The 22,437-nt window shown below is 43.6% G+C and overlaps 1 protein-coding gene and 1 long non-coding RNA gene across 3 annotated transcripts; one reads left to right on the top strand and one right to left on the bottom strand.

Moving 5' to 3' along the window:
* Positions 1-11,152: 11,152 nt before the first annotated feature.
* ERRFI1 (ERBB receptor feedback inhibitor 1) lies at positions 11,153-21,252 on the bottom strand. Of its 2 annotated transcripts, none has more exons than XM_042051338.1 (4): positions 21,158-21,252; positions 14,479-14,675; positions 14,275-14,351; positions 11,153-13,690 (listed from the first exon to the last, which is right to left on the bottom strand). In XM_042051338.1, the coding sequence occupies exons 2-4, from the start codon at positions 14,598-14,600 to the stop codon at positions 12,495-12,497; spliced, it is 1,395 nt and encodes a 464-aa protein (XP_041907272.1). In that variant the 5' UTR covers positions 14,601-14,675; positions 21,158-21,252; the 3' UTR covers positions 11,153-12,494. The 2 variants fall into 2 exon arrangements, with proteins under 2 accessions (XP_041907272.1, XP_041907273.1); XM_042051339.1 differs by lacking the exon at positions 21,158-21,252 and adding an exon at positions 20,582-20,826.
* Positions 13,611-15,170, top strand: LOC121675692. Its single transcript, XR_006020192.1, has 2 exons — positions 13,611-13,698; positions 14,139-15,170. It is a non-coding gene; the product is annotated as an uncharacterized LOC121675692 (long non-coding RNA).
* Positions 21,253-22,437: the final 1,185 nt, after the last annotated feature.

Here is a 22,437-nt window from a genome sequence, read left to right as displayed (position 1 = left end):
AAATGAAATACTGTAGTGCTGCTTGCATCACAGTTACCTTCATACAGCTGACCCTGTTCTCAACCTTTTATGTTGCAGATGTCCAGCAAAACATGAATTTACTTGGGTTCTCTTTCTGCTAAGGTGTCATTAACTCGGTCTTTCAGTTAGGGTAAGTGTATGAACTAAGATTAGGCTGATTTTCCTCCTAGGGTAAGTGTTAAGAAGGAATTTGCTGATTTGAGGGAAAAAAAAGTTGCCTTCCAGTTAGAGAAATGCTTTTTTCCTCACTTTTCAGTATCTCTTTTCCTAAAATCCTCTTTTATCTGCTGCTGCAAGATGAGCTGAGGTACTTTTCTGCTCATTGTTTCATGTACACTAGAAACTTTGTGCCTTTTTATTATTGTCAAGCTTTAATTTTAGAACCTGTGGTAATTTGGTATCTGCTGCCACTGAACTCAGCTTAAACTGAAGGGAATGCATCTACTCTTCTCTAACATTTAGCATTTTGTTCCTGGCAGCTGGAGGGTTTGGGGGTTGGTTGTTTTCCTGAAGAGAAGGCAGTCAGTTGGCATCTGCTGTATACCTCAGATCATCTCTCAAGAATAATGTGGGGTTTTTTTCTCTTAATTCTGGTTATTCTGTGGGCTTGAATGCATCATTGAGAATGAGTTCTCTTAGGGAATTGAAGAGTATTATATGGCTTAGGAGCAGGAATGTACACAAGATGGCATAGATGCTAGAGCCATCAGTGAATACTTGCAGTGCTGACAAATATTTTCATTCAGACTGACAAGCTTCTAAATGAAGAAGAGGCAGAAAAAACATGTGGAGAAGTGAACAGTCTGGTTTTGCTGCAGTTCTTTGCAAGTTCCTTTCCAAAAGAAGAAAGTGAAGTACACAGCACTGTACTGTGAACAGGAGCAAATCCTCTGAGCAGTATGTCCCTCTGAGCAACAGAGAAAGGATGCTTTTCTAGAGAGACCAAAGTTTTACTTTGAAAATGGGTGGAAGCGGAACCATAATGGATACAAACCAGCCTGCACACTAGTACTTAAAGCTGTAAAAGCACACAAGGGAATATGCTTCATCCAGTAATTACAAACCTTGTTAGCCATTTATGGCTAACAGCTTGCTGGTCATTTATGTTATGCTTACCATTTGGTATGAAACCTACAGCGACTGTCAGAGCAAAGAATGGTTAATCAGATTATTTTGTTTGTTCTTTCAACAAAAAAATGTATCATGATGCAAACATAAGCAGTGATCCCAAAATGATAAAAAATACCTGTCTTCCAGCAGCCTGGATGACCCATGGCTTGGTTGGAAAGATAACTGTGACAGAGAAGTAGGAAGGTGCCAACTACAGAAGTAATTGCTAGCACTGCATCCATACTGTCATTCATATTCTCATACTCTACCTCCAGAAGAAAGGATGCATTGCTGTTCCATGGAGACTACATTTTAGTACGGCATGGTATGCAACATTTGAAGTTTGAAAAATAAGCAAGAAAACACTGGGCAGACTAATGAATTGTTGCCCAAAATTGTAAATAATCTTTTAGCATGTTTAGAATGTGGTCTTGCATGTGGTATGAAAAGAAAGCAAACTATGTAAAATGAGAGCAGATGTGCCTCCCTGCTGCCCTGATTTGTCGGCTGACAGCCTGGCTCTGACAACATTCCCTAGCTCTGAACTTCCATGGATATTCTGCAGTTCTTGCAGCATTGTCACTTGGCAGGAAGTCAAAAGCTTTCTGGGATGAACAGCAAAAAGGGACAGACTGTCCTTGCTGACACAATTTATCTGGCCTTCAGCCTCTTCCTGCCATCTCTTGAGAAGCATCCAGGGAAGGGCAGGGGTGAGGAGCAGGTTTTGTGAATCCCTGCAGTGGTGCTGCCTCAGACACTGGCCCAGCTCCTTCACTCTCAGCATGTGTCCTGTGTGGAAGGCATCCTAGGGCAGACCTTGTCTTCCAGGGGCATCTGTGGATGCTTGGCAGAGCTCTGTGTGAAGAGCAGGCCCAGCCACACAGCCCAGATGGGAGGGAATTGAGCCTGGGTCTCTGTATCCTGAGTACACTCACAGTAGGTTATTATTTAAGGGACTAGGCAGCATTTCTGGCTTGTATTTTTATGGCCACTCTTTGAGAAGCAGCGCTGACACATGATAGGCTCCAGAATGAAGTCCAGACTTGGGAAAACCAGTATCCTGAGTTTTAGGTAACTTGGTTCTTCCATGTTGCCGAGGTGCATTGAGGGCTGCTCTGGGTGATGCAGCAGTTAAGGGTTGCAGTGCTCTGTGTCACACTCAGTCTTTGTAGCAGCTCTAGGAGCCTTTCTGCTCTCTACAAGACTGTTTTGTGTGCTAGAAGGCATCACAGATTGAGAGGAAGCTTTTATACTTGGGCTTGTTCGTTTGCTTTACTTCATTCAATAGCTTCTAATTGTACCCTTTGTACAACCTTAAATAATTCCTCCCTACATAGGGTTTATGGCCCTCCGAGTCATGGAGATACTTCTGTACTTTTACAATTTAATTCAAGGCCATTCCACTAATGGTAGAGGGAGGAAGAAGTAAAGTTGTCTGAGGATCTCATGCAAGCACTCATATTCTAAAGAGCAGAGTTGGATCTAGTGAGACTTGTGTAACATTGGTAACACTGAAGTCTTCCTCAGCTGATGGAAGTTTCCCAGCAGGACTAGGGACGTTTCTGTGCAAATCCTTCTGATTTCTAAATATTGATGGTGTAATTATTTTTACAGCTTACAGTGGCAGCACCTCTGAGGCACAGACATGCCTGCAGTTCAGGCATGTACTTGGTTCAGAAACAGCTTTAAAGTACTGCACCCATCCTCTCCTCATGGATAGTTATAGTAGAATTTCCTTTGGGATTCTCACTGTTCCTTGTAGTCTTGTAGAGCTGCTGTTCTGAATCAAAGGAATCTTCTGAATTCAAATGGCAGTTTCTGCAGCTGTTTCTTCAATTAAAATTTTGTCTGCTTTGTGTTGAACTGTGTAGTTTAACTCTGATTATGGCCCCAGGTACTTAAAGATCTTTGTTTTTCAGCAGAGTATAAATTGAAAGTGTAATTCTGTGACTTTGTCCATCCAGTCTTGTAGCAAATAGAATTTTCCTTAATTCTGTGCTTTTATTTGCTGTTCAAGACTTAGTGAAAAGCAAGGTGATTCCTTTCTAAGCATCAGTGACATTCCCCACTGGTAGCTGTCCTGTATTCTGACCAGGACTTCCCAGCATCAATTTTCAGGGTTTTGATAGGAGCTTTCAAAGTTAAATGCATCACATGCTCCAGACAAACTGCTTTCAGCTTCAGGACACTCAAAGTATTGGCCTAAATTTGCTGCCAGTTCCTAATGAAAATTTTCTTGAGCGGTGACCAGCATTCTTTCAAACAGCATGGAAACAGTTTTTTCCAGGGTTGAGCAGCAGCTTTGGCCACTGAGAGCCCATCATGGCTGGTCACACCTGGGCTTCCTCAGCACCCTCTGCCCATGGCCCAGGAGCTCCTGATAAGATGGGGCTTGGGTGTAACTTTGATCTTTGATGAGCCTGACTTGCTGAGGAGGCTTCCTAGTCTGATTTTGGACTTGCCCCTTTGCTTTAGAGCTGCTGGACGATTGATCACTGTTAACTGATCAATTAACTGTTACCAGCTGAAACTTTCCTTCCTCGATGATTCTATGGTCAGACACTGGAACAGGTTGCCCATGGAATTTGTGTATGGCCCATCTTTGGAAATAGAAGGAATGGAATGAAACGGCCTCAAGTTGTGCCACAGAAGGTCTAGATTAGGTATTAGGAATTTCTTTTTCACAGAAAAGGTTGTAAAGCAGTGGAAAAGACTTCCCATGGACTGTGGTGGAATCGCCACCCCTGGAAGTGTTCAAAAAATATGTGGATATGGCACTTGAGGACATGGTTCAGTGGTGAATGTGGTGGTGGGTTGACAGTTGGACTTGATGATCTTAGAGGTCTTTTCCAGCTTTAATGATTCCACGATTCTGTGAATCCAGAAGACCTGCTCATCTGTCCTTGTTCAGGTCCTGCAGGGCTGTGCCTCTCAGGGGTGTAAGGTCCTGCTCTAGCTGACCATCACCAGTGCTTTTGGATCTCTTTGCCATTGGGAAGAAGCTGCTGCTGTTGCCTCCTGACAGCCAGTCCCAGTGTTTGCTCCTGGAGAGTATGGGATTTGGTGCTGGGAAATACAGCATCATCTGCTGGCTCTAAGCCTGGCAACAAGGGTAATTCCTGCACTGTAGTCGGAATCACTTTGATTCTTAAAGACTCTGTTCAGGGCTTTTGCTGCTAGAATTTAGGATTTTCAGAATTTCTGTACTCTGAAGAGGCATCCTTCTGTTGAGGTTCTTACAGTTACAGGTCTTCTCCTAAACAAGGCGTTTAGTTTCTCTGTGTTGTTGTTTCAATGAGTTATGCTGTCAGACTGGTCTCTGTGTCATTTCAGAACCACTTTTTTAGGTTGCACACATTCTGCTCTAAGTTGTATCAACTCTGGGAGCTGCCTACTTTTGTGCATTGAAATATTTTCAAGTTTTAATGTGTTCTCCTAAGAAACATACTACTACTTCCACATATGTGCAGCTCTAGTCTGAGACTCATACTTTCTCCTGTATTATTTTGTATATAACTTGGAAAAAGCTCTCTCACACTGAAGTCACCAGCTAGGCAAGATAGTGACTGGCAGATAGGCAGGAAGCAAGCTGCTACCCTGGGTGGTGATGAGTCTGATCACTGATGGGCACAGCACTGTCATTTGCATTTTTCACAGGAAATCTGCTCTTGGGTGGGGAATTGCAGTCTCTGAGAGAACCGGTAACAGATGATGCATTTATCTGTGCTGACTTTACTCATGACCATATCTGATATGTTACTCAGCTGTTCTTCCACGGTGTTTGCAAAGGAGTACTTTGCCTTCCTTTCAGTCATGTAGAAGGTAAATCAATGCTTGTACTAGGAAATCAGGAATAATGCAGCTCTGATCTCCTGGATGGGCTCACAGAGACAGACAAAGGCCTTGCTGTCAACTTTCAAATAAATCCCTTGCAGCAAATTATTTTCTTTCCTCCTTCCTCTTTGGAAAACTACAGAGCATTAACAACTTTAATAATAATTTCAAAAAGAACTAAAGGACACTGAGGATGACATTCCCTGGCTGGTGCCCAGTGATGGTTCTGTCCCAATCACCCATAACGAGGAGAACAGATGAAGCCTCCCCTGCCCTGCCCTGCCCTCCCCTCCCCTGCTCTTGCTCTCCACAGGCATTTCCAAGATCACAAAGAGCAGCTGGGGGCTTTGGCCTCTCTACCTTTGGGTCTTGGCCACTTGTGCGTGACTATTTCTTGGGGAAATACTCAGTCTCATCAAATCCTGCAGGGCTACAGGCAGTGAACCTGCCTGCCTCCAGTTGTGCTGCTGGAGAAAGCCAGGGTTCTGCAGTTGTGTTGCATTGGTTGCTCCCTTGCACGTGATTGACTAGCCCAACTAAAGCTCAGGTGTTAAATTGTGAACTGAAGTGCTTGTAAAACAGCCGCCTTACTCATCGTGCTGCTCCAGGGCATGCAATAGCATCCTGTCTTATCATGGTGACTGCTTTTGATCAAGTTGGTCCAATTAAGCTCAGATGACGGGAGAAGCGTGGCCTGCGAGAGGCAGCATGTCCAGAGCACCCTGCAATGGCCTGTGAGGTGTCAGCAGCCTGAGAGGCTGAGCAATCTCAAGCTCTCCTGTGCGCTGTGTTGCATCACCTCCAGCTCAGGTTGGACTGCTGGCTGTGCCTGCTGCCTCTGTCTTAGTGGAGAGGTCTGCTCCTCCAGATAAAAGGTTCATTGTGGAGTGATGGGGTCCTTGGCTATTCCCACGGAACAATATTGTGTACTGCATCCAGCACTGGCCATGATATGACTGGTAAAACCTATAGAAGAAAATGTCCTCACATGGTCTCCTCACTCTTAACAACGTGTTTAGACTATCAGCCTTTAACAAAACACTAGCACAAAATCATTTAACTTGAATTCAGGAACTAACCAGTTCATCCTTCCTTCTTCTTCGGAGCCCCATGACAGTTCTCCCTCAGCCCCTGTATAAGGCAGGAGCTCACTGGCACTCACCTCGCTGGCATCCATTTTTAAAAGTGTCTCAGACAGGGCTGTCTGTCCCCGTGGCTTTTATCGAAGCAATGACTTCAGTTCATTGGGTTTTTTTCACCATGATGAGAAATTACTCTGAAAAGACAGCCCTGCCTCCCACTAGCAATTGAATCGCATGAGCACAGAATGTGTCAGGGTGTGTAATCTCACCTCTGCCCTGCGTTGCTGGAGGCCTCTGCATTGCCACGTGCCTATTGCTGTGCTGGTGCTGTGTAGATTCTGCATCACAGCAGCCCAGTCCCAATTCCAATTGCTTAAGATCTAAGTGCTGGGGTGTGCAACTGGGATGCAGGAAAACTTTTCTTCAATAACTTAGCAACATGACGTGGGACAAATGAAGTCACCAAGTGCAGCCTAATATGGTTCTTTCTTCTGGACCTTGCTTAATAGCCAGTAAATGACAATACAGGGATTGGGAGGCAATGAGTAACCTGTCAGAGGCCCACTTGCTATTCACTGGTGTCTCCCTTGCACCTTGCCATGGAGCAGTTGGACTCAACATGGCAAGAGTTGATGTGGTCCTTTGTGTGAACTTCCTTGAAGCTGGTAAGTTCCTGGAGAGCCTTACACCTCACCACTGCAAAGTTTATAGGGTTGGTTGTGTGTTCCAGTTGCCTTCCATAGGGCACTCAGTAGTGCTGACCCTGCCCTTGAAGTGGTTGTGAAAATAACAAACAAATTAACAAAGGTAAAATAAATATTATAGGTAACAGGAACTTGTCTCTCTGTCACCTGGGTAGGTGGTGGGCAGGGGAGCTATTCTGTGTCAGGCCTGATAACCCCATGCTTGATTCAGAGACTTTGTGCATGGAAGGCCTCTTAGTATGTTATCATGATAGCTCAATGTGATTAGTAATTAGCATCCTTAAGCAGATTCAGAGTGGCTATGGTGGGATAATCTGGCATGGTTTTCCTTCTGGTGTTTCATGGCACTGTATTTGCACTTCTCTTCCTTTGTGGCTTTCACATGCTAATAATTTGGGGACGACAGTTTTAATCTTCAGAAAGAAGCATGTCTTCCTCTGAATCACTTTGTAAGGAAATGAATAGCAGTCATGGTTCCCATGTTTCAGTGGCATGCCACTTAAAATTTGGAATACCTAACACCTTTTCCAAAATTAACCACAACTGGGATCAAGGTGCACACCAATATATAAATAATATAGCAACAGTCTATGAGCCATCACGGGTGTGGCTTCTATTTATGATTCAGAAAAAATAATGAGCTCTGTGGATGAAAATAGGCATTTGGGTGGGGATTATGCAAGGCCCGAATTACGATGCAGGATGGGTGGGGGTAACACCTCTTTCAGTTTACAAATGCTAATCACAAGCTCAGCAGCCAGAAATTTCTGCACTGCTATTTAACGAATATTAATAAGTATAATTAAATGTTGTGTGCTAGATTTTCAGTGCCAGGAAGCTGTGTGAAACAGAACATTTGCTGTATGTTTTCAGTTTTAAATGAATATAAACTGTTCTGAAAAGCAAGCTGACAGGAAATGAAAAGATTAGCCTACTTTAAAAACAAAAGTTTACCCTAGGAACGCTGAGTACACCCAAAGAAAATCAATAGGTTACCTAACTGCAGAGTGCCTACAAGCAGATAAAATGAGGGTTTACCTTCATCTCCAATTTCCTTCTTGACATAATCCAGAGAGTATGTATTTAACATACAGATTATAATAATATTAAAAGTGTTTATAAGGGCCACAGTCTGTAATCATGAGTTTGAAGGTTGGGAATTCCACCATGACTGATCTGGCCATCATCTTAACCCTGCATTCTTGACAAGACTTGGTTTGAACACCATCAGCAACTACTCTACTATAATAACTGCCCTTGCAAAATTGGTGTCTTTGTCCTGGACTAGAAAGATGCTTTCCTTTATCATGTCAAACGTAACATTTCACTCAGACTGCTTAAAAACAAAACCAAGGCTGCAGCAGGAGCAAATGTAATGTTGTTGAGTGCTCTTCTGCAGTTTCAGGATGGTAGTAATTGTGCCTGTTGCAGTCTGGGAGTGAATGGAAAACTTGATGACAGCAACAACAATCGGTACATTTAAATGACTGCAGATTTTAATTATGTCGTCAATCAGCATACTTCCGAATCAGGTTTATTTTCTGGTTTATCTCTTGTGATGCAAAAGAAGCTGATGATCAGCTACAGCTCTGTGTTACTTACAGACTTTATCTGTTTAACAGCAAGTTAATATGGTGAAGTTAAGCTAATGGGTTTTTCAAGTCACCTGGTACCAACACAGCCTCTTCTTTTCAGGAAAACGTATAGTGAGGCAAACATTCTTTCCACTAGTACCAGCCAGACTCAGCTCCTCTGGGTTGATTTGCCAGTCTGAGACTCGCTGAGTAAAGGGTGTTCTGCCAACACACAGCAGCCAAGCAGCACCAGGCAACACCAACCCTTACCCAGGGTGAATATGACAGATGCTTTTTGCTGTCACTCATTACTCTGTGCTTTTGCTTGTGCTATCAACGGTTTTGAGCCTGGGGGAGAAGTCACCCAGGCACCCCCCCTCCCATTCTCACCAGCTTTGCTGCCAGACACATCTCAATGATCCTGAGTTCACCTTAGGGCTGTGCTGGATCCAGCCCTCTGGAGTTTGTTGTGGTACAACCCCTTTGCCCCAGCACAGCTGCTGCCTCCTGACACCAAAGAGTCCTCAGTGATATGGCTGGGTGGTCACAGCAGTGCTCCTGAGGCAAGGCGGAGAATGCTGAGGGCAGGGAGAGCAGTGTGGCTAACCTGCTCCTTGAATCAGGAGGCTGTGAGCAGCATTGCCTTTCCACACATGAACATCTTTCTTCCGTGCTTTAACACAAATTCCTTGACTCTCTGAACTTCAGTTTATCACGTTGATAACCGCTTTGAAGTGTGATTATTCCAGTCAAATCTAGCTGGCAAGGGGCTTACTTCTCAGAGGCAAGCTGTCAGGCCTTGCCCAGGTGAGTCCAAACTCTAAATATTCAAACGTGATCAGGCTGTTGCAAAAGCATGTTGTGTCCTGACAAGTCTTATCATGTGCCAGGGGATGAGCAGAGAAATGTCTTCTGGCCAGAACTTGCAAAGCTTCCCCCACAGCTCCTACAGCCTTAATTACTCACTTGGAAAACAAAATACAGTTTTTGGATCATGCAAAGAACAGGAATCTGATGTGTGAGAATATATGCAAGGCTTCCACCTGCTTTTGTCAGTGACCCCTTCACAGAAAGAACAACTGAATTGTGGCCCAAGTCCTCAGGGAGACCTTGTTACTACAGAATTTAAAAGATAAAACAGCCAAGTTACTTAAACACCGTAAGACTTGCCTGTAGGTTACTTTCCTTGTACTCAAGAGGCAAGTGAGCTCTGTAACCTGTTTGAATGTCTTGCTCACAGCCAAGGAGTTCCTTGCTTAACTTCTGAAATGTTAACTTCTTAACATTGTGCTGTAACTCAGCTGACACACAGCTCACAAGAGGGGAGCTAACATCATTACAGCAACTTTTTTTTTAATACTCAGGACTGAGTAGCCAATACCAATATCTCAGGAAAGGAGCATGCAATTTATTTTCCTAGGAGAGAAACAAATGGAGGTTAGGTTAAGTCTTAACTGTTTTAGGAATTTCACAAAAGGTCATGTAAGACCATTCAAAAACACAAGTTTTATAACAGTTTTAAGCTTTTCAGCACTTAAATATGAAAATAAGCTTGTACACAGAAGCAGCTCAATTAAAAATCCTTCTGCTGCTATATTAGCTGGTTTATAGGGAACTATGTCTACTGCTAACAGAAGTGAAAATACGCAGGTCTGGAGGTACTGTAACAAATACCCTATTTTATACCAGATATGTTTGGGCTAGAATGGGGAGGGGGAGGTTTGAGTATCAGGAATGGAGTGGGGCCCAGAGGCAAAAGCCAGGAGAGATTTGTAGGGCAGTTGCTTTGGTTTAGATGGAGTTCTACTCGAATGACAACTACTGAGTCTGTGCCAGCTCTAACAGTCTACAAGGCAAGAGCTGCAGCTTGGCAGCGGTGACCTGGTTGCTGCAGCAGTGATGGTGTAACTGAGAGGGTACGTTATTTTGGGGTCCTAGAGTTGCAACCTTCCCTTTAAATATGAGCAGTTTTAAGTATAAATTTTACCTTTTCCATGTGATAAAAATCCAGGGGGTGGAGGGAAAGCAGAGCTTTCTGTGGGCTGAATATGATAGCTGACAGCCTTGCACAGGATTAGGTAACTTGTTTACATTTTGAAGCCAATCTGCATGGGCTCTTAGTGCTGTGGCACAGCAGTAGGTGTTTAAGCACCTTCCTCAATGAAGCTCAGCAATCCTTCAAGGTATAAGAGCCAAGGGATTGGGCATTACCGAAAAACTGCATCTGACATTTTTCACATCCCGTAAAATGCCAAGGATGGTACCCTGTTTTATTCTGAAAAAAGCCCACTGACAGAAACATCCACGCTGCCAGATCAAGGCAAGTATTTACCTGCAAAGTTGTGTGATGCTTTCTATCTTCAGTAACCTTATCCATGGCTTGCATACTATGGTGAAATGCACTTGCTTTGTGGTAAGTATTCACAATTTCTATCCCCTCTTAACCATGCTATTTTTTACCAGGTGAGAAATTGAAGACAGGAACACTACTGCCCTTTCCTTTCTGTACAATGGTGGCTAACATGCTATAGGTGACTCTAGAAAAAACCAAAATCATTAATAATGTTAGGCCAGATAACTTAATCTTACAGGATGTTTTATTGTCAGCACAAAACTATAGATACCATGCTTCCAGGTAGTAAGGTGGAATTAAAACTAATGGTGTGCAATGTGACCTATTGAACACTTCTACAAAAATCTTAATTCTAATTAAATGCAAGCTGAACATCTGTTGCACATTTAACACTACTGACTTCGAACTTTCCAGTAAATGCAGAACTAAAATGCACAATTGCATACACTATTCAATAAAGCAAAAACCAAAATGTATCATAAATAAGTATTTTATAACTTTATTAAACTCAAGACATGACAATATTCAAAATACAAAGTGAATTATTTTTTATTCAATACTGTACACAATGCAGAAATATCAGTGCATTTCTATAGCATGTATTTCACCTTCATTTAGTTTGTACTAAAACAAATAAAAAGTAAGCTTTAAAATAGCTCAAACATCTCATTCAGCAGTTTAAACTGTAAACACCTTGTTTACTTCTGTTAGGAGGAACACAATCTTCTGTACCCCTGTTAATGAGCACCCTTTCTCTTGTGCTTATCTGTAAGAGAATAAATGTAACCAAACTGAGCACAAGAAACTGCTAAGGTGGCACCTCAGTGAACTTCAGTGAATGGCTGAGGCACAGTGAGGAAAAATTAAACAGCAAGAAGCAGCATCTGAAGCAGCAAGAGATGGGACTGACACTGTTCATAAATGGAATCATGTTTTTTTCCTCATGTTTTTTACCCTCCTCCTCCTCCCCTAAAATACTGAACAGAAACCACAACACAAGACCAGCTTGTGCTGTGTTTCTGTATTTAATACAGTCATAATTTCAGACTCTAGGTGAGCACATAGTTGTTACTGCCTACCTAATAGCAACCCTGTGGCTGCTCAGGACACATTCACACATTTCTAGGATCCAGCAGGAAAAGAGCAGCAGCAGAGGCTTAGCAATAGCTGGTCCAAGTCTCTTCTAGGAAAAACTGCAAAATTGAGCCAAGTGTGTCTAGCAAGTGAATTCACAAAACCTAACTCACTTTAAAAGTCTATTAGCATCAAATTAATTTGTAAGATAGATTAATCTTTCAAAATGCACTTCCAATACGCCTGCCAAGTCTTGAAGTGGGTATCAGATCTTGCAGTTACCTTCTTATCAGGCTGACATATCCTAGTAAAAGAAGACAGTCTGTTCTCAGTAGAATTACTGTGTAAAAAATTTTGGAAAATATCTGATACAAAAGCTGTACTGCATTACTTGGTCTGTTGTCTACTTTATAAGTGACTCTTAAGCAAAGACTGATTTTTTTAAATTTTTTTTTTAATAATGTGACTACCAAATACGTTCATCTAGGTAGCATACAACTGGCCAACTGTGACTATCCCTCCATGTCTCTTCAGGATCTTTGTAGGTTTTCAGCTTACATACCAAGACAAAAAAAAAGTCTTAAGGAACATATCAAATATATGCAGCATAAGAGGACTTTACCATCCACTTTCCAGTTCTCAAACTGCTCCTACTTCATTATTTGTGAACCATAAGAACTTTGTAACATGATAAAGTTCAGCTCCATCCCAAACAACTGAGCTGAGACTGTGCTCCCAGACACTAAGGGGAAACCACGTAGGACAGGTGTTTTCGTTTCAGGGGACCACCTATGTCCATTCTGGGTTTTGAGTCCAGTTTTACTGGGGCTGAGGTGGCTGTGCAGTCACCAGACCAGGACTGAACCTCAGTGTTAGAGCTCCTCTCCTCTGCTTCTCTGAAGAATTTCTCATACTTGTCCAAATATGGAGGTCTCTCTGGTAGCAGATAGTAGTGCGTTGAACTGGCCTTCTTACCATTTTCAATAATTGGAAGAATGCAAGGGACCCTATTTGAAGATCCTTCACTATTTTGTCTTTGTAGAGCTTTGCTGCTGACATACTTAGGATCAGGTGCAAAGCTCTGGGTGGGGGGCATAACCCCATTGAGGTATGATGGAAGGCTTTTGGGACTGGGGGTACGGGAATTGCTGCGTGACAAAGGTTCTCGGGGGGGTACTTTGGGAGGCCTGTCTTCATCACTGTACGCACTGGAAGCGACTTCTGCTGACCACCTTCTGTAGTCTGGTTTGAGAGCCCTTGGGGGTATGGGAACCCTTGGTGGAATCTCTGGTTTATCTTCATCAGAAGTTGGAGACGACCTGTTTAAGTGTCCAGTTAGTCTTACTATGGGTTTATTGAGAGATCCAGCTGGCCCGGAATGGGACCTTCGCAGGCGTCGATGCAGCTGCTGTGGAGGAGGATAAATACTGGATATGTACACATTTAGGCTTTGTGTAGGGTTGGCATCTTCTGGTTTTGGTCCTGTTGGAGTATCGAAATATGCATAGTTGATTTGTCCACAGCCCCTAAAGCTCCGACGGCTTGGAGCACTGGATTTAAAAGGGGGAAGTTCATAATCTTCTAACAAAAAGTCAGTATCTGAGCTAGTCAGGAATTCTACCTCTTTGTCAACCTCATCTGGAGTAAAGTGTTCAGATATAGGCAGAGGGGGTAGTGGCCTGGAGCTGCGATCATTAGAAGATGCAGACAGAAATTGAATTGGTCCATTTTTTATTGGCATGTGAGGAGGTGTTTCTTCAGAAACACAGCCCATGGTTAATGACAGTTTACTAAAGCCAGGAACAAGATGGTCGTCGTATCTTGAAACTGACTGTTCATTTTTGGGACTTACAGGAGGTGGACTGGATTTCTGAGATGGGACTTGGATGCAACTTCCAGCAATGTGGTCATTCATGGAAGCCTGGTTGGAAGAGTGCCCTAAAAAGGTGAGAAATTCTTAGAGACACTTTTCTAAGTAACACTACAGCACATGACTTTGCCACTGTATATTTAGTTCCTTCTAATGCAACAGTAAATAATGTCTGTTTAATGTCTCCAGGTAGTGAAATGCAGGTATTACAGATCTTATCTGGTCATGTATTTATGCACTTAGTTAAGATAGCAGCAGAATATCTTATTGCTTTAGACCAGTGTTCCAGTTAAATGAGGTAGTTCAAGAGACTCCACGCATAAGCAAGAGAGCTACAAAGATCCCAGCATAGGACTACAACAGAACAACTGGTTTTTATACCAAGTATTTTTTCTGTCCAAAGTGTAATGGCAACTCAGAGGCCTCCTATGTACAAGGAGAATGGGAGTGTGTGTGTGTTTTTGTTTAACTCGATCGTGTTATTTCAAAGTGGTTTTGTTGGTTGGACCTGAACAGGAGCACTTTCCTGAGCTGCCAACAGGGGGCAGCGCGGCCCAGCCGGGAGCGCGTCGGTGTCTGCGAGGCCCGCAGGGTTTTCCCAAGACAAATCCCTTACACTTCCCAACACGTATGTGTCAGACTTTGTACTTACCAATGGATGGCAAATGTTGCTCGGTTGATGGGTTTAAATTATATGTCACTGCTATAGGGTCCACATTAAAGAAAGCACTAAAAAAAAAAAAGAAAAAAAAAAGCCTTCACTGTAAATAAACCATAGGTCTGTACTGGCACAAGTATTCGTAACATTCATTTCATATACTTGAAGATGCAGTAGATAAATTTTAGCCTCACTCACTTTTCAAATCCACTGTGGGTACCCCAGCAGGTTTTCAGACTGCCCATGCCTTGACTGGTGTGAAGAAATCCGGTTTTTAATGGGACTCTCATCTCCTGAGCAGCAACCCCTGCAGTTGACATCGTGCAGTGTTCTCTGAGGATGTCTCACAACCCTTGATATTCAGGACTTGGCAGGTTTCCTGCAGTTTTCATTCCCTTCAAGAGAGAGGACATAAATATCAGAAATGCAAACTTGATGTTCCATCTCTCATCGGAAATTTCATTATTCAAGGAATTAATATAGCTCTGTAGGAAGGCCTTCTGTCCTAATACTTCCCAACTGGAAAACTTGACCATACTGCTTGTTTTGAGTCTGATTGCAAAATTAAAGTACAGAACAGGCAAGTTCTCTCAAAAAGCTAAACTGCATAGAAAAAAAGCATAGGAAAAAAGGAAAAATATGTTAAGTAAAGGTATTGATATATGGCAATTGTGTATCCACAACTTCAGTTCTTGAACACAGACTACTAGTTATTTATGTACAAAAAGTTTTTAAAGTTTTTTTAGAACAATCTAGCCTTCTAGTAGCTATCTTCAGTCGTATCTTTCTACTAAAGATTTTAGTTTCCAGTGTAGCCAACATGTAGTCTGCTGTTAAGTATTATCTTCCATAGCCTTTGCTCCAATAAACAGCATTATTGACTACTTGAATTAGAATTCTAAAACTTATTTTACATAAAACAGTAACTATTCTTAACAAACGTAAGTGTTAAGATACTTCAAAACAACCTCAAGTCTTGTAGCTATTTCAAACAAATTGGAAATATAGTGATTTGAAATAATCTCAGCTGAAACTGCCCTGCTGCATTCAAATCTATTTTGAATGTGAGAAGAATGCTTTATCTGGCCCATTTACAATAGAAAAAATGTGTTGGCAATTGCTACATATTGAGTAAGTAATCACAGTCTACAGAACAAATTGACTCACAGGACTTTGTTTAGAAAATTCATCAGGGAGGGGAAGGGGCAATGTAAAATTAGTCAGCATTCTGAAGGCAGGCTATAAAAAAGACAATAAAAAAGATGTTCTCTGGGTCTCTGCTTCATCTACACAAATATCCTAAATTCAGCAAGTGCAATACGGTCTGTTTAAAAAAAGACACAAAAAACCTACCAAACCAAACCTCACCCAAAACAGTTTAATATGTATCTCTCTTGAGAATCAATACCATGACCATATAATATTAATGTGAATTTCTCCATATCCTTCCACCAAAAGAATTCCGTCTAAAGAAAAGTCAACCAACAACTGAGGGCTGGCTACATCAGTGCTCAGCAAACATGGCAAGAAAACCCCTTCAGAGTGTGGTACTGCAAAAAATGCGGTACAGACACAGGTAGTAGCTTATGGTTATGGTAAATCTGCCCAAACCAGGCATTCTATGCAGATGTGTAACCTTCCTTTTCCTTTAGGAGGAAAGATCCATTATACTTGTCTGCAGCATGAGGGATGGGCAGACTCCTAAGCAGGACTGTAAACCAGGTGCCTGAGGATTAGTTTGCAATCCAGCATCACTATTTGCAGTTTATAAACAACTGTTTGAGAAAAAACAACTCTGCTGTGCTCTTTCAATTTTGAATTGGGTCCAGTATTGATCATCTTAAGAAAACAGTAGCTTCTGACCATGTGTACATTTATGATATGTGAGATGTAATCCCATTCTCTTTAAGAGTGTGATGGTTTTCTTAATAATGACTGTCTGTGTCAACAGAAGTGGGATTGTTTTAGTCACTGCCAGATACCAAATATATTTTAGGCAGGCATTTCAGAATAACTCTAGACAGGAGACTTTAATAGAAGTGAACAGGGGCCAAACGAGTGTTCTATGTACTGCAGCACAGCCCTACTTCATTCAGCCCTCCTGATTTTAGTAAAGACCATGTTCTTCCTCTTCAGACAACCTCTTTAAAAAGGTAGCTTAACCCTAGAAATTTTTGCATAACACAGTTAAGTTGGACACCTCCCAGTAACAGGAACTGCAGATATTTCATAGCAAAATGAAATAAAAACACGGAGTCCCGGGAAGCAATAACATAGTCCTGTAAGTGCAAGCAGAAGCACTGTATACAGGGGAGCAGAACACTAGAGAGACCCACTTGTCAGAATGACTTAAGCAGCACAGTACATATACAGCACCAATTCTAAAATTACTTATCAACATAATTTCCAAATAAAACATCCATCTTATCAGCCCACACTGTATTGAGCAGTGATTTTTTGTGCCTCACAGATCCTATCCTATTAGCAGCAAATCTACAAAAGAAATTAAGAAAATTCATTACAGAACTTAAGAGAGCTTAAGGCTAATGCCTGCTGTCCATTTCAGTATTTCTGAAGTCAAACGCAAGTCACAAGTTAAAAAAGCACTGGTACAGAACACTGATTAGTCAGCAAATGATCATACTCCACCTCAGTCTGTGTACAAGATCTGGCAAGACCATGAGACATTGATTATGATATATAAAATGAGAGGAGGGGGAACAACTTCTGTAGTTTGAGAGCACATGTAACGTGCTAGCTGTGATAACATACAACCCTTGCAGGGCTTGTTAAGAAGCCCAACCTCCACCAAATCCCACGCCTAAACCACTACTAGTAATTACTGTGTCAGCTTTCTGAATGCTGTCTAAATCTCAGCTCTCAAGACTGATAGTTGCACAATCACCTCTCTGAAATCTCTCTGGAATGCTAAGCTCAACATCTGAAACAGACTTAAATATTTACATACTCTAGGAAAAGGTGATTTTCACTTGTTTCAATAAGTCTTTACTTTTTAAAAATAAAGCACAAATTATATAGCCATAAAACTTCCTTCATTCATCAATGACCTCTTTGCAAATTCACAGGTGATTTGCCTTGACATTTCAGAGAGTTATGAAACCGTCCTCTGTGCCTTTAAGCTAGGATATCAGGAGAGGTAGTGCTCTTTCACTAAACCACCTAGTTACTTTTTCAGTGGAGTCTAGAGTTGGTGCTTGTATTTTAAAACATGCATAAGCTTGTCTGAAGACAGTATCTTAAGAGGGAGACATAAGAACATGTAACTGAGTACAGACTTTGTATTTTAGACAGCATGCTCTTACTAAAGCTGAGTAGTACGTACTCTATTCTAGTAATTGGTTTAAAAAAATTACAAAAGTCAGTCATGAAGATATAAACAACAGTTTTCACTGTTAACTGCTGTCCCAATTCTGCGTCCTTAAAAGTTTAAGGATCTAGACTTAACCATAAATAACATCAAACTGTATTTGCTAAAGAAAATGGACACTACACAGTAATGAAACATTCTTGATCTCACATTTGTGTGCTGTTCATTTGCACTGAATGAGCTTTCAGTTACTCTGCTTGTCTGACCTAGTTATGCACAGTTTATGGCATTTAGGAAGGTTGAAGCACTTTTGAAGATGTTACAGTTTGTGTTATTCAAAAGAAACGGAGTACAAACAAAAACTATGGCTGGTAATTTCTACAGGGCATTTACAAGACAAGGCAATCTGAAGGTTTGTTGGTGCTTTAAGAAGCTACTGACACCATTGCCTGTAAAGGTAACAGTGCAAAGGAGTGTAATCATCCAGGTCTGCTTGTATTAACAAAGATGAATAACACCAAGTATTGGAGATTATATTGATTTTAAGATTTTTTTTTTACAAAGACAAATATACCTTCAGACTTCAACTGGATGGCTATGTGTAAGCTGAAATTAGTCAAATGTATCTATAAACAGTTAGGGTATCTGCATAGTGAGAAATGTGGAAAGATTTTTGTGGTAAGATGAATTACAGCAAATATCCCAAACATAACCATTTTCCTACAGATACATAATAAATACTTGTGTTATAACAATAGTAATCCCCTGTTTAGAAACTAAGAAGCATGTGCATATATTTTAGCTCAACACCTATCACTAATCACACACAGAATCTTGTTACTCTGTTCCCTGTTCTCCCAGCTCCAATGCAACCAAATATTTGAGGCAAGTCAAGTTCATAACAAAGAAAACCTTTCTGGTATGCACAGCAGACCAAAGCATGCTCTAGAATGTTTCACTTAATGGGTATGGAATACAGCAATTTGCTGTACAGATTTCTGAATGCCAGTACAGACTTCAGACAGGTTTTATAAAGGCAACACTCTTGACAAGGAGCTTACATACTTGTTGTAAGAAATGGGAAAGAGGGGAAGAAAAAAAATAAGACCTACTTACCCCTTTTGGGAGGGGAAGAAATGTGTCTACCTTAAATCCACAACCTATTTTTGCTCACCTTGCCACCACATTATCTTTAACAAATCTCAGGAGCAATTCACAGGAGGAGGGGCACATTTTTGCACTACAAGTCATCCACTCCAGCTAGCTGTTCCTTATTTGACAATGTGATGTAATTTCCTTCTTCTCCTCTGACTTTCTATTTAACATTAGTACCTGAGATAGAGCCACCCCTTTTAATACTTAAGTATTTCAGACTTCCAATTGGACTTTAAAAACATAAGTGCTGTTAATATACTTTCTGGAGCTCCAAATACTTTAAAAAATGTTAAAACTTCTGTTTCTCTAGATCTTATCCCTCAAGTACTTCTGTCTTTGTAGCTAGATGAATACTGAGTAACCAACACTTAGCAGAAACAGCCTCATAAGAAGGTTAGTTTAAATCTATTCATTTAATAAATAATTAGATCTTCTTTACTATGCACCAAACCTCCACAGTGCAGTTCAGTATCCCTCTGAGTCACAGACTAAAGCATGCTCAGATACAGGCCTCAGAAGATATTTCCATTCATAGGAATTATATTCTTTACAGTTATTGTATAAATTAATTACATTCTTAACTTTGAGATATTTTTCTACACATTCTGCCAGCCAGAACTGGACCATTCTGTGGCAAAGAATTTAAGACTATGATCACTTAGTAAACAGTCAAATCATGGGTGCTTGCAAATAAAACTAATCCTATGGGTATACAACAGACAAATCAACTGAACAGCAGACAAACTCTGTATTTAGATTGTAACAGTCAGCTATTTGGAATATATTCAAAGAACCACAGTTCATCAAGGAGTTTAAGTTCAGTTAAAATTTGGGCTACCATTTCACAGTCCTACACAGCAAATGGGAGTAACTGGTAAACTGCCAGTAGAAAACTAATAATTAAATAGCAAGACAATTGCCTTGCCTCTGCTTGTCAGATTTCAGATGCATGCTTAAGGTATGGTACTTCACCCTCCTGAAAATTTTAATGTGAATATAGACAGCTTACATTCAGGAAATAAAAATTCCTTTATAGCTGACTCAGAATCATAACCATAGTGTAAGACACACTGTGATAAGTTTTAATTCTCTTTTCCACTACCGAGAACTGGAACTGTTTTTCTCCGGAGTAATTCCCATACTGCAGAGCAGGGCAGACGTAGGGCTTCATCAAGAATATATGCCCCCACCTCAACAGATAAGTTTCTATTAAAAAAAACCAAAAAAATCAGAAATTTGTGCCATATAGGTAAATTACTAAGGAAAGAAAACTAGGTTTGTGCATAAAGTAAATGGAGTGAATAATACGGGTGAATTGAGCAGTTTAACTGGATTACAAATACAATTCACAAATGCATTTATGATGCAGAGGCATCATTCACCTGCCATTCCCGTATAACACAGACTCAGGTATTCCCAAAATGACCAAAGAGACCTTGCCCCCAGAGCCTTTCTCATCCAGTTAATATGTAATGAGGTACTGTTATCTTTGGATCGAGCATAAGAAATTTTTTGCTTATTGCTTCAGAATACTACACAGGGCCCTTGGTCTATGCTCCAGTGACAGGAGACCACTGAAGTCGCCAAGTCCCCCGGCCTGCTCGCTCTGCTGTCACATTCTCCACTGCCAATACTGAAGGGTACAGCGGTGTCTCCAGATTTAACCACCACAGACTGGCTATTTTAGAAAATCGAGGATAAGTGCGTAATGAGGTATTAAGTCACAAAGAAATGTTTATTCTAAATTAAGCCATCCTAAATTAGCGTGCGAAGCGCAGAGCCTGAGCGAGCCCACAGTGCGGTCTCTTGTTTACTCACAGGAGCGAGAGGAGCAGCTCGGATGCGAGTGAGAGCACACTGATACTGTTTCGGGTCAGGAAGAAAACGCGTGGCACGCCACGTTGGTTTCCAAGAATGTGGCTGCGGGCTCCGCTGACCCCGGCCGAGCCCCGTCCCATTTAGATGGGCTCCCGCCGCGGCGAGCGGAGCGGGTGTCGCACCGAGATCCCCCGCCAGCTCCGGGGCGAGCGGCGCCGCGGCGGGTCCGGCCCTACTGCCCCCCCCTCCCCTCAGCACAGCAGCACAAAACGCGCTCCCGGCTCCTCCCGGCGCGCGCCACCGGGCCCGGGGCCGCCGCCACCCCTTCCGCCCGCCGGTGTGAGCTGCGCCGCAGCTCCGAGCCACGGGCTCAGCCAACCCCGGCGCCGCGGCCCGACCAACGCGGGTGTGCCGCCCGATCCACCGGTCCCCGCTCCTCTCCCCAGCGGCAAGACTCAGCACAGCCGGAATGGGATGGCCCCGAGCCGCAGACAGGCAGCCCTGGTAAGCCGGCCGGGCCCGGGGGCCGCCATGGCCGCGAGGGGCGCGGGAGGTGCCGCCAGGGCCGTCACTCACCCCGACAGTGTCGCGCAGCTCCGCGCGGCCGTCGGCGCCACACGCATGCGCCACCCCAGCGCCCGGCCACTGCCGCGGCGCGCGCCGGCCGCCGCTCTTATGGAGGGGGACGGAACCGCGCGTGGCCCCGCCCCGCCTCCGCACGGCGGGCCCGTCACGGGAGGCCTTAAAGGGGCGGCGGCCGCGCGCGCTCGTGAGCGTGTTGTGGCGGTTTCCGGTTCTGCCGGGCGCGGGGGCCGCAGCGCTTCCCGGCGGGGGCCTGGGCGCTGGCGGTGCCGCAGCTGCTCCGCGCCCGCCAGCGGGAACGGCCCCCGGGGCGCCCTCCGGGCGGCGCCGCCCCCGCCTTGGCAGCCCCCCCCTGCCCGGGCCTGCGGGACCGGCCGCCTCCGGGCTCAGTGAGAGCGGCGTTCGCCAAGCGGGCTGCAGGCGGGGGTGAAGAACCGCGGGAGCCGAGGAGCTCGCGCTCGGCCGCTCACAGCGGCGGGACGGCAGCGCCTGCCTAGGGATGCTGAGGCAACGCTGCTCGGTTTGCCCGCGCTCGGCGTCCTGCCCTGGCCCTCTGTTTGGCGGTCCCTGGCCGGCGCGCTAATCCCTCAGGGGAACTGCCTGCTCCCTCCCGCTTCTTCTGTCCCTGGGTTTCCGTTTCCTCGGGCGGCAGTCTCATTCGTTCTGTCCTTCCCCGGCCTATCCCGGTCCTGTTCCCACCGCTGTCAGGGCACCTCGCTGCCCATCTCCGCGGGGAGCCTCCCTCCGCCTTCCCTGGGCTCGGAGCCGTTCCCCGCCGGCAGCAGGGAGCGCTCGCTCTCCCGGCCCGGCTCCCGAGCGGGCGGGCCTGGGGCGCGGGGCCCGGGCCGGGAGGGAGGCGGCGGCCGTGGCTCCCCGCGCTTCTCCCCGTCGCTGCCGCATGGTTTTCTCTCGTAAACGGGTCCGGGCGGTAAGGTGGGGCCAGGCCTTGCCCACGCGTGTGGTGACCGAGTATTTTGCAGTCACAGAATGTCCCTGTCCTTCAGTATTACCGTAAAGAGAGAAAACACCAAACCTTTCGTTGTTGTAGGAATTGGTCCTGCGAATGTCAGTTTTCTTGTAATAGGCATATTTGTGTTGAAATAAATCCACCTTCGTGCGTAATGATTTATTTAGCATCTTGAGAAATTATGGGTGGGCTGTCACAGATTTGACAGAGTATTTTGTATCTAGACATAGATTTGTGGTGGTAAATAAACTGCAGTGGTCAGAACAGGAGGATTCATGGTGAAAGCTGCTGTTTAAAGACTTGTGAG

This window comes from Corvus kubaryi, unplaced genomic scaffold (genome assembly GCF_017639235.1).
Source record: "Corvus kubaryi isolate FWS band 111438036 unplaced genomic scaffold, C.kubaryi_AGA036_p1.0 75, whole genome shotgun sequence".
Lineage (NCBI taxonomy): Eukaryota > Metazoa > Chordata > Aves > Passeriformes > Corvidae > Corvus > Corvus kubaryi.
Note: the sequence above shows the minus strand (reverse complement) of the source record. Positions and strands in the feature narration are given on the sequence as shown.

Excerpts from the sequence above, each read along its gene's own strand:
- ERRFI1 (XM_042051338.1), bottom strand. The coding sequence starts at position 14,600 with ATGTCAACTGCAGGGGTTGCTGCTCAGGAGATGAGAGTCCCATTAAAA. Across the intron at positions 14,352-14,478 it reads ACCCACAGTGGATTTGAAAA|TGCTTTCTTTAATGTGGACC; the intron begins GTGAGTGAGGCT and ends TTTTTTTTTTAG. Across the intron at positions 13,691-14,274 it reads GCAACATTTGCCATCCATTG|GGCACTCTTCCAACCAGGCT; the intron begins GTAAGTACAAAG and ends TCACCTTTTTAG.